The sequence below is a fragment of the Trachymyrmex septentrionalis genome, unplaced genomic scaffold, assembly GCF_001594115.1.
Source record: "Trachymyrmex septentrionalis isolate Tsep2-gDNA-1 unplaced genomic scaffold, Tsep1.0 scaffold167, whole genome shotgun sequence".
In the NCBI taxonomy this organism is placed as follows: domain Eukaryota; kingdom Metazoa; phylum Arthropoda; class Insecta; order Hymenoptera; family Formicidae; genus Trachymyrmex; species Trachymyrmex septentrionalis.
In genome coordinates, this window is record NW_017304831.1 from 813,699 (window position 1) to 827,076 (window position 13,378).

Here is a 13,378-nt window from a genome sequence, read left to right on the forward strand (position 1 = left end):
ACTTTTGTTTGCTGGGTAGACAAACGGAATCCCCCTCAAATCAGTATTTTCTTATGATTACCTCCGAACCATATAACTTTCGTCTGAAACATTTTCCTGCGTCAGTTTTTAAGAAATCTAATGCTGTATAATCCAGAGAATATAAAAACCACAAGCTGACGTATCAAGAACAATTACGTAACAAAAAAAAATGTGGCTAGCCAGACTAGTTAATTTAGTTTAAGAATAGAATGCTGAGATCACACGTCACACGAACACCAGTGAGATCGATCGTCAGCGGTTTGTTAAAATTTTTGAAAGGCGATTATAAAGTAACTTCAACAAGTGTGAAAGTTCTACTGTAAACAATTTAAAAAAGTGTTAAAATTGAGATTAAAATTTATTTAAAGTAATATTGTAACTACCTAACTTTTGCGCAGAACTCGTCGGAGTGCACAAGAGGTTCGTACGGGACGTGAGATGCAATTCAAACAGACTGAACGGTTATTGGATTAGAAAAAAAAATATCTTTACAAGTTGATATAAAAAGATTTTTTTAGCAAGCCATGTATTCTCCCTTAAAAAAATTGGCAATTATATCACTTGATGGAGCAACGTTTCAGCTTTAAGAATCTGTATTTTTAATCACAATACGATGATTTTTTTAACGGAGTTAAAAGCAATAAAGTCAAAATATTCCTTTTTACTTAATTTGCAAGTATATATTGTATATATATAAAACTCAGAAACAAAAAATCGTAGGAACATTTTTAAAAAACGATTTTGAGGAAAAGCTTTCACGATAGATAGTAAAAAATTTACTCAAATTTTTTTTGGGTACGCTACAGACCTACAAAGCGAAAAGAAAATGTTTCATTTTTTTCAGCTCGTACTTTCCTATATGTAAAAATGACCAAACTCGTATAAATTCAAAAATATATAGGAATCATTCGAAAGTAGAAATTTCAAGTTTCACAAAAACTTTTTTTTAAATTTAAATTTTTATCATTTTTAATAAAGATATTAATGGGGAAATGTCTGTTTTTTTTACCAACTTAAAGGGACATTTTCCCTAATCCAATAATAAAGAAATGCAATTTATTAAAATATAATGTGTGCAGAAAGAATGTGTATGTGTATGTATGAATGCGTGTGGACAGTCGCGGTTCGTAGTAGCGGATGTCGCGAACGGTTTTTCTATTGCGCAGTAAGGCTTGTTCTACAATAGAGTCGTAAGCAGTAAGCCGTAAAAAATTAACCAATCGATTATTCTTCTCACATTTAACTTGTGATTGTTTCCAATTTCTTACAGCTTACGACTTACGACCCTATTGTAGAACAGACATAAATGTGGATTGCGGTATGCGTGACGGCAATCAACTGTCGCGCGGCTGTGGACGCGGGTACACAGCGAATACATTCGATTTATTCCTTGGAGTCAGATATTACTATTCTCTCATGAGTTTATTAATATTTTAAAAATACTTATAAATTAAAAAATGGTCTAGCAAAAATAAATTAAAAAGCTTTTATTGGATTTACATTTATGTTATGCACATTTTCTATTAAACTAACCAAAAACATTAAATTTTATTAAAATTTTTAATGACAAAGTTAAAATAATTATACGTTTCAATGTATTTTTTTTTCAGTAAACATATTTAGAACATTGAGATTAATTAATGTAATTTTGTCTTGTAGCGCATAATATAGATTCAGCGAGTTCGTTGAAGAATTAAAGGAGAGAATTAACAGTCGAAGAAAATAAAACTTGATTAAATTGTCTAATTATTTAATTAACAAAAAATGCTTGTTATCATATTGCTGTTATTAATACTCATTATATTGGTGTATAATTATTATGTGCATTACACAAAAAACGGGCAACTTATCAATCTTATACCAGGACCACTAGGTTATCCAATTATTGGAAATACATTGCAATTTTTGTGTTCACGAGGTAAATTAAAATTACACATTTACGTAAATTAATATTCTCCTTTGAAATATAGGGTAGATCAGAACGAATTGGATCACAGGGAGAATCGAATCATTATAAGCTTTGAGAGTTATCATTACCTTGTTCTTTCATGCAATCTGTTTTATCGTACTTCCGTATTACTTCCGTGCGCTCCCCCTGCAGTGGAAACAACAGATAACAATTTTATATTGCGTGTGATTTAATGTCAATCGATGATATAAGCGTAGAAATCGCGAATGGCGAAGAAATTTCGTCTCTCATGTAAAGTCACGATCTCGATTTTATGAGTTCATAACGAAAAGATATGTTGAAATGTGTATAAATTATAATGATTTTTGCAGTGTATAGTTTTCTAAATCAGTCTAGTAAATAGTTTAATAATATCATTAAGATGATTTTGAGAAAATTAATATAGTTTATGAAGTTGACATATGGGATTAATCGGATAACTTCTTTCGGGGTGATTCGGATCATGAAATTAAGAGTAAAACTGAAGATTAAAAGTAAACCTAATTTATGTAAGGATTGGTATTGCATTTATTGCACTGAAAAATTTGTCCATTCACCTGTCGAAGACTGGATTCAATGCAAACAAATGTGAAGAATGATGCGAAAGTTGTGCTAAGAGAAAGGCATCATTTACTTGTAATTTATTTGTTAAGTAAACTATTTTTAATTTATATAACAAGTTTATTTCAGAGTTTGTTTAGAAGAATTCAAAGAATTCAAAAATTTCAAAAAATTTATTTATTTATTTTTATGTTTTTTTACTGGTGATCCATTTCGCCCCTCAATTTTAGGGCAAATCGAATAATTGCCTATTTTTTATTTTTGCGTTGCACAATAAAAAATATTATGTTTATATGTTATTTTATTATATAAAACTGAAGCCAAAAGTGTAGAGATTACAAATTTAGTAAAACTTAATAACAGAATTAGTTTATTATTATTTTTTTATCTATGAAAAAAAAATGATCCGATTCGCTCTGGTCTACCCTACTGTTTGCAAATATGTCACTCTGAGACATATAATTACCAATATTATTGATTCAATATTGATTACTTTAAAAAATTATTTAATTTTATCAAATTTATCAAATTTTATTCTTTTACAATTTGCAATAAAATTAATTTTGCGAATATTAAAGTTATTTGATAGCTAGTAGACTACAAAATATAAAGATATAATCAATTATATATTTTTCAATAAATATAAAATAATTCTACAAATTTACATAATTTTACATGTACATACATTTTTTAGAGGAACAGTGGAAGACGCTAATTACACATGCTAATCAGTATGTCATTCATAAAGTTTGGATATGCTTTTCACCCATCATAATTATCACTGATCCGGATGATATAAGGGTAATAAAATATAAAAAACATTTTATTTTTTTATTATTTATATCAGTAAATAAGGTTATTACCTTCTATGTTGCGAAGATCTGTTTACTTGCACAAAATTTGTTAGAGATGATTGCATATTTAAAATATTTTTGAAATCAATTAAATCGTTTATCTGCATTGCGTATAAATTAAGTACTATTTAACTCAATACTGTCTGTAATTTCAGAAAATATTAAGCAACATAATTCACATCGAAAAGAGTACCATTTATCATATCGCGGAACCTTGGTTGGGTACTAGTCTTGGCATTAGTAAAGGTAATGATACTAATATAAATAAGAATGCATGTTTTACTAGCAAGCATTTTTTTCTCTCTATCAAGTTTCCATTATATTAATAAAAATAATAACTTGTGCAAATAATTTTAAATATTACAAATAAATTAGTTTTTGTTCATTAAGAATTCCTACACACTTTAGCAGCTTTTTTAAATTGTCAACATTGAAGTTGACCGAAATTTATGATTGAAATATTTCTTACGAGTTTAGAGAAGAAGATGTATAATGTAGAGATATTGTCGTGTGTACAATACGCTGTGGACAACAATGTCCTGTGTGCAATGTGCTGTGTGCAATAATATCGTGTGTGAAATACACTATGTACAATAATGTTCTATGTGTAATACGCCGTGTGTAATATTGTCGTGTGTGCAATACACTGTGTACAATAATGTCATATGTGCAATGTGCTGTGTGCAATAGTGTCGTGTGTGCAATATTGCTGTGTGCAAACGAAGCTGTAGGCAATCGTTTTGTAGGCAATTGGGATCCTCCCGTCTTGTCAAAACACGTTACGACGCGTAATAAACCAAATGTAAATAAGTTTGTAGAGTAAATATATTATATTTCTTCAAATACATTATAAAATTTATACGCTAATAATTACTGCAGTATTTGCTCTCAATAGTCCTTTCATATCATCTTACTGTTATTTATTATAAATATATAAGTGAAAATAAATATAATATTTTCTCTTTTATAAAATAATAAATATTGAATTTGACATAAATGCAAATACATATACCATTTTGATGAAAAAGATTTTGTCTTTGACAAGGTACATGTATATTCTTATTCATACAAGATTGGTTAAACATTATCATATAAGAAAATTTTTTTCTAAAATAAATTTTATTTTATTTTTCAAATTGATATTTTTTATTTTAATATTAATAATTAAATTTATTATCTGCGTTTGCAATATCTTACATTAATATTATGAGAAAAATATCGGAAATATAAAGAAATTTGTTTTCCATTAGTAAATATTTTATCATACAATTTTTTATAGCAAATTTAAATGTATATTAAAGAAACAATAAATTTGAAATAAAAAATCAATAGTTACGAAAAATCATTCAATTTAAAATTAAATTAAAAGGTACAATTCTAATCTCAATATTTATTTCAAATCGTCATCTCATAATAATGTATTGTGTTGTTTGTTTTAGCCGACAAGTGGCATTCACGGCGAAAGATATTAAATCCTTCATTTCATTTTAATATATTGCAACAATTTACTGAGATTTTAATAAAGGAAAGCAAAAACATGATAAAGTGTTTGAAAAATGCAGAAGGCACAGTTGTGAAAGATTTAATACCGTTTGTTAGCGAGCATACGCTAAATGCAATATGTGGTATTGTATCTATCATACTCGTAACTATACATATATTAACGTATAATAGAAAATGTTATAAAACAAATATTATTATTTTATTAAAAAATTGCAACACTATACTAATACGGTAAAACGAAGTAATACATCTCAATAAGGAATATGCCCTATCATAAATATAAAAAAAATGATTCTCTTTTGAATAATTTGTCTGTGTCGCCTGCTGATTTATTCTGTAACTCTTAACGATAATGTCGATATTGTTATAGCATCGTTCCGGAGATATTTTATACGATAAAAAAGCAAACACACATAACAATACTGACAATCGTTAAAAGTTATAAAAAAAGCTGCTGATGTCAATTTGCATTCTACAGGCCTACAGACAAACCGCCCATTACGAAAGTTTTATCGAAAAAAAAAATAAAAATAGAAAATAAAAAACTGAAGTTGTTGCGGTAAGTTTTTTTAATTATACTTAAGTAAAAATATTTCTATAAAATGTAATACTTATAATCATTCAATGCTAATAGTTTATACTAGTTTAGTACCTATCTGCAATGAGATATATTTACTTAAAAAAAACGCTCTACTTTTATGAAGTGGATTTTGCCTCGATAAATGAATGTAATAAATATATAAAAATATAAATAAAGAAATAATAAATAAGTAAATAAATAAATAGAAATAATTAAAGAACCAAAACATAAATAAATAGAAGTAGTAATAAATTAAATAAATGTAATATAATAATATGTAATAAATAAATAAATTTTAATAAATGTAAATTCTATTTATTTATGTTTTGGTTATTTAATTATTTCTATTTATTTATTGATTAACCATGTAATTGCGGACTTTCCTACTCAGGTATTCATTGAATTAATTTTATCAGATACAGACATTTAATTAATTATATTTTAGCGTTAAATTTCTAACGATCTTTTTATTAATACTGTAGAAATTATATATTCTCACATTTCATTATAATGGAAATTAAAAAAAAAACATAACAAGGGACTATACGAATGCGTAAATGTGAGAAACATCTAATATTGGCAAATAAAAAATAAAAAAATGTTATATCGCCTACTGTTTATAAGAAATAATTGCGAAAAGCGAATGAAAAAAAATTTTTAACGAATTATTTTGTAATTATTTTATAATTATCTGTCACATTAAGAATGACCCGATAATGGATTAAAACTTTTTGTGTTATTATTATTAAAAGATTAAATTTAATTAGTTAGCAACAAACATCCAGCTTGGAGGGGGGGGGGGTTTGTAGTCCTTTTATTATTTATCTATTTATTTACTTACTTATTTATAATTTATTTATTTATATTTTTTTAGCGTCTACATAAATTTCTCGGAGCAGTTGCTCAGTATCAGTGCGCTCCTCGCTCTGATGAAGGTTCACGAAATATTAGCATTAGTAATGAACAAGAACACGGCGATAACCTGTTGACACAAACTTGTTGATATCTTTAAAGATAATAGCCGTAAAAACTAAAAAGCGTTATATTTTAAACTACAAATGTAAACTACAAATCAGCGCTGACAGTGAATTTTAGAACACAGCTTTTATTTATCGAGGCAAAATCCACTTCATAAAAGTAGGGCATTTTTTGAATAGTTATAACAATTAGTTTTGTATGCAATGCACAAATATTTTATTATAATTTCTAATCTAAACATAAGATCTATTTCTGAAAAGTATTAAAAAGGGCATTTTTATCAACAGCTCTGTCAAAAATGCCTGAGATGTACTTGGCCATCTGAGGCATTTTTGACAGAATTATCAGAGAAAACGCCCTTTTTAATATTTTTTTGGTTTTGATGGATTTTGCTTCTAGATTAGAAGTTAAACATTTGTGCATTACATACTAAGCTAATTGTTTTTTTTATTAACAAAGTTGATAAAAAATATTTTGATTATAAATGCGCGTTTTACTGAAGAAAAACGAAATGTGAGACGTATTTCCTCGTTTTATCCTAATATTAACAGCTATATATTCTTGGATGTATATAATAATATTTTATGTAATAATATTGTAATACTTTTATATATACATTTGCAGAAACAGCTATGGGCACTTCCCTACAAAATTTAAGTACGTCCCAGCAACAGTATCGAAAAGCGGTTCACCGGATGACTGAACTTATTATTTATAGGTAATTTATAAATATAAAGTATAAATCTAGATTCTGACTTAACATGTTACATTGATAAATATTTTATAATTATATCAAGATAAATAATATACGATCGATGAAACTGTTCAAAAATAAATATTATTTAAGCTTTTCAAATTTTAAATACTAAAGTATCAACTAGAAAAATATAATGTATAATTTAGTATAAAAATACGTTTCTTATCTGACTGAATTATAGTTGAAAAAGTTTATACTGTAAGTCAAATATACAAATCTCACATCTCATATTTAGCATACTTACATGTTATTTCCGTGAATCTATTCTCTTTTTTATGATTGTTGAAATATTATCTACTAATTCTAAGAATTTATACACTAAAAAAAGTTAAGTAATTTCAATAAATATTTGTTTGAATATTTCTAAGTAAATATTTATTAAATGTAAATTTATATTTATTTGATACAAAAACTATTGATTAAACTGTTGATAAAACTAGTATATGATTTATTTAACATTTTTTATTAAGTAAATATTTATTGACTGTAAGTTTATGCTTACTTTGTACTATTAAAAAAATATGTACTAAGATTTAATAAAATTATTTTTAATGTAGAGGAATTAAAGGATATTTTTACAAAATGATACTATTACTTAAAAAAAATAGTGTATCGATTAGTAATTGTGGTTTTTATTTTTTAGATTTTTAAGGCCATGGCTGCACTTTGATTGGATATTCTCGTTGACGTCAAAAGGTAGAGAACACAAAAAGATTCTGAAGATACTACACAGATTTACTGAACAAGTATGTAAAAATACTTCTATTTAATGTGTTACTACTATTTAATATTATACCTAAACGTTATTTTTTAAAAAATTACTATAAAATTCCCATAATTTTCGTGTACAAAAACATTGCGATTTATTAATAATAATAAGTTAAACTAAATTAGACCACTACAGGAATAAATCAAATAAAAAAATACAGAACTAATAGGCATCAAATAAAAGAAGAACTATACGGCTATATTTTAGGATGCTTGGACCGTAAATAATATTTTTATGTGATAATTAAAATTCAAATTTTAATAATTCCAGATTTCATAGCAATCAATAAAGTAAAATAAAGGCTGTGAGCCAAATGCAAATTTTTGTGAATTCTTTAATACATTTTTTAATCTTCAAATTACGCTCCAAACACTATTGAAAAAAACAGTCTTAAATTAAAACTAAAATAATATCATAAATTAATCTGATAGTTAATTTAATAATAATAATAATATTAAATAAGTATTTTAAAACACTGCAAAGACACTATAATATTCAACACGTAGTTTAAGGAATTAATAAAATGTTATATTTAAAAATTTATTAGATTAAAATATTATTAAATTCTAAAGTATAATCTCGTATTTGATACTTTTCTATTTGATTGATTAATTTTATGATTATTCTTTATTTCTTTTTTTTTATTCTTAATTAATTATTCTTAATTGATTAATTCTTTAACAACACATTATTTAACGCATTCATATAAATCATAGAAGAAGCATTAAAAAGTTATATTTACGTAGATTATTGCTGAAAGAAGACTTTATCATGAACGCACTAATGGTCAATACTTGAAAGAATTTGATAATTTATCAGCACAAAGAGATGACAATGAAACCATTGGAAGTACGTATGTAATATAATCGGACGCTATTCATTAAATTTAGTATAATATTATAAATTATATTTTACAATTAAAAATCAAAAGATAGTTTCATTTCTTGATGTAATAAATATTATCTAATAAAAGTCACAGAAAAACGTACTATTAAAATAATACTAATATATATTTTAATTTAGCACAGAAAAAGCAGCTTTCAATGTTGGATCTTCTAATAGCGACATCTCGTGAAAATATTATGACTGATATAGATATTAGAGAGGAAGTTGATGCTTTTGTGTTTGCGGTATGTTTTTGTAATAATTTCTTTTGATTTTTTACGAATTAGTTATTATTTCAATATATGTATATAATGTGGTTGTAGGGCTGGGAAACTACAGCAGCAGCTGTAAGCTTTATTTTGGCACAATTAGCTGAGGATAAGGACATTCAGGTATTTATATTATCAAATATAAGTTGCTTCTTAGACTTCTAAAGAAATTAATTAATTCTAATAATTCTAGAAGTCAGTTATTTAAAATATATCAAATTAAATATTTTAAATGTGTGTATGTAATGTATTGTTTCTCTGTATAGATATGCAAAAATGTATATATACGCGTGAGCTATGTTTCAAATATTCTATTTTTCAACGTTTTTTCAAAATTTTATATACACATAATTAAAACAAGTTAATTTGATACTTGTGAAAAACATTTCTGAAATTTCATAGAGTTTACTAATTGTGTCTATATAAATGCATTAAAATAACAAAAACGCACTTTTAATTAGCATTACTGATACAGTAACATCAATGATACAGGATCGTGTTAGGAACGAAGTCGATTCTGCTATACAAGGGAATGAGAAGAAATTTAATTTCAAATTGTTGAAACAACTACCATATTTAGAAAGATGTATAAAGGAAGCGTTGCGTTTATATCCCAGTGTACCGTTTATATCACGTATTTGTGGAGAAGACATAAAATTACGTACGCATTAACAAATTTTTTTGTTACATTTTTTATCTTATTTTTAAATATATTACTTAATATCTCAAGTAGCGAGGAGACATTACTTATCATTATTTTGACATAAAAATAATAATAACAGCTTTATTAAACAGAAGAGCTATTATTATATACACTCGTTAACAAAATTATCGCAACATAAATTTACATAAAAATTTTGCATAACTTCAAGTAAGCGTAATTCCGTGAAAAATGGATGTATTAAAAAATTTTTTTTTCATTCAAGGATAAAGTCTATACTTTAAGATTTTCAAAAATTTTGAATTTATTCTTATTTCCACCCGGCATTTTTTCTAAAGTAAGGAAGTATCACATCTCCAAAAAATTACATAATTTAATACATGCTGTGGGATAAAACGAATTTTTTTCGTTATGATAATCGTCATAAAGTTTGGACTTTTCCTTGCAAATTTAAAAAAAATTAAAAATTTGTGAGATTTTTTGTTGCGGTGGTACAGTATACCAAAATTATCTATGCATTTTTGTTCAACTACCGCCAGCATTAACATTATCCGATACGCATCATGGGAAGATTCCTGATCGGATTTTGCGCATAAGTTATCATTACTCTAATATTATATATAGCAGTATTATTTACCATGTTCGCAATTCTCTCACTCTACATATATATAATACTGCATATAAAATTTTCCAAAAATAGTGTTATACTTATAATTAGCATTATTATTAACTTTAAATTATTATATTATATTTCATAATACAAAAATTAAAAGCATATATTCCTGTTTTATATTTGCAGATATTTAATTTAAAAAATTTAATAAGAACTTGTAATTATTATTTATCTCATTTTATAATATTCTTTTCAGAATCATATTTAGTACCTGCTGGAACAATGATAGTTATCAATATTTATGCAGCCCACAGAAATCCTAATTTCTGGCCAAATCCACAAGTATTTGATCCAGATAGATTCTTACCCGAGAAAATCCAAAATCGTCACTATTATTCGTATATACCATTCAGTGCTGGACCACGTAACTGCATCGGTAAGCAATAATTTTTTATACCCTTACATAAACAAATTGCATATATTAAATTTTAGGCCAACAATTTGGTATGCTGGAAATAAAGACAATGATAGCTTCTGTGATACACAATTTTTACTTGGAGCCTATTGATTATTTAAAAGATGTTCAGCTACAAACTAATATCACACTTTCCCCTGCTCAACTTCGTATAAGATTTATCCCTATTCACAAAATTAATGTAAGTATTTGAATCAAATATCGACTTAATATATGTCATAGAAAGCAAACGTCGGAGAAGTAGTAAAATAGGGTGTATATTATAGACAAGGTGTATAAATATGGTGTATATTATAGACAATGGAATAACTCGTTACTCTTATAACAAAGTTATAGTAATAGTATTACTTTTTTTAGGAATTGTAACTTGATTATATTTTTTGGTAACTACTGACTAATTTAATGGTTATCTTTCTAAACATTTTTACGAACATGTTTTATAAATTATATATTACTCATTATATATTATTGTTTATATAACATATAAACTGTATTCAGCAGAATAAAGCGATTAATGAATAGTCAGCAATTATTTCTTGTAATATGAATACTCTTATACCTTTACCTTTGATATAATCTTATTCCATAAATGTATTTTTTAAGATTTATATCTAGGATCGTTTTATGAATCCATCTTATTATATATATTGGTCTCAGTATTTTTTAAATATAATACATTTATTAATTCATTATAAATTATTAATTTTTAATTATAAATTTTTAATTCAGCTAATATATTGAAATGTATTGAATCTATTTTTAAATTTTTAAAAATGTTATTTTTAGAAATGTGACTCATTATATAGTAAATAATATATAAGTATATATGTATAACCGAGTATTTTGGTATAATAAGTAAAACAATTTAATATTATTCTTGAGGCTTGGGTGCTTTCTATATAAAGATTATGCGTTTCGCGGGTTTTCTCTGTGTTCAGATCCATTCTTGGAATGCCAATGTGAATCTTGTAGTCCACTTCATTAGGGCGAGAAGCAGCCTGATATCGGCCAGAATAGATCTGGACGGAGAAAACTTATAAAACGCATAATCTTTACAATTTAATATTGTTAGTAATGTAAGATTCTTGTATTAAAAATAATAACACATTAAGCTTTCAAAACATTAACATTAAAGTAATTGAACAATAACTCATTAGTTTTTAACTATGACTTCGATATATTCACTGGCAATGCTAAAAATGTATAGGATACGTAAATATACTATTCGCTTGTCTTAGCGCTGAGGCATTAAAAAATTATTTTCGGAAAGAATTTTCGTCCATCTGCCGAGTTAATTTGTTAATAATTTTTTTCTAAGAGGGGCCTTTTTTTAAAACTGCACAGATAACTTTCTAATACCTCCTAGAATGTGTATAGATCATTGTATAAATTCCGTGCGAGAATGCAAGAGATCCGGGTTTGACTCCCGGCCAAGACAATATTTTTCGCAATAAGTTTATTACAGTTTTTTAAGATTTGGGAAATTTGGGGGGATTATTAATATTTCAGATTGATTGCGAGTCCGACAACCATATCGGCACGTAATTATCATTTCTGAAATTAATTCATTTAAATGAATATATAATATATAGTATTGTAGTTCAACATCCTAATATTTAGACCGGAGTGGCGCTTCGTATTTAAATAAGCTTCGTATCTACGTTTTTTTGCTAAAAACATAGATTTTTCGATACTTATCTATACTCAGATTTTAGACGTAAAAAAAAGAGATGCAATTCCTATTTAAATTTTTCTTCTCTTACAACTCGATAGTCATTTCATAAAAGAAATAAAATCTATAATATTTATTAGTGATGCACCGGATCATAAAATTATCGGATATCGAATATTAGATATCCGAAAGAAATGTATATATATATATAACATCAGATATCCGATATTTTCTGAATATCCGACCAGATTCTGGGACAAAAGAATAGATCTGGACGGAGAAAACTTATAAAACGCATAATCTTTACAATTTAATATTGTTAGTAATGTAAGATTCTTGTATTAAAAATAATAACACATTAAGCTTTCAAAACATTAACATTAAAAAAAGAAAAGACTAGGTAAAAAAAAACAAGACAACGAAAAAGACTGTATCAATAGAGATGATAACTATAGAGAAAAAAAATTGTATTCGTGATAATATATAAGACATTATAGCATTATGAGTATGCATACTTATTTATATAATAAAAAATCTACAATTTAATGATATAAAATTTCAACCGAATATATTCCCGGATAATAATGATATTCGACTATCCGGTCGAATAGTAAAAAAGTGCCGGATAATACCAGATACTTTTCGGATATTCGATGCATTCCTAATATTTATTCAATGTGTCATTTCATCCCTCAAACCGTAATATGACACAAAGAAGAAATAGTTGTGTCACGGATAAATTATTCTACTTGCTCAAAATTTTCTGAATTTCTACGTTGTCTAATTCTTCCTTGTAAAATAACATAATTAAAAAAATTTAATATAAGTAAAA

The 13,378-nt window shown here is 26.0% G+C and overlaps 1 protein-coding gene across 1 annotated transcript; it reads left to right on the top strand.

Moving 5' to 3' along the window:
- The first annotated feature begins 1,327 nt into the window (after positions 1-1,327).
- LOC108746314 (cytochrome P450 4C1) lies at positions 1,328-11,139 on the top strand. The gene is made up of 12 exons (XM_018483007.1): positions 1,328-1,382; positions 3,225-3,331; positions 3,540-3,630; positions 4,824-5,009; positions 7,070-7,163; positions 7,846-7,948; positions 8,718-8,820; positions 8,995-9,101; positions 9,180-9,248; positions 9,618-9,786; positions 10,656-10,835; positions 10,892-11,139. Exons 1-12 carry the CDS (start codon positions 1,328-1,330, stop codon positions 11,065-11,067), a joined length of 1,440 nt encoding a protein of 479 aa, XP_018338509.1. The 3' UTR covers positions 11,068-11,139.
- Positions 11,140-13,378: the final 2,239 nt, after the last annotated feature.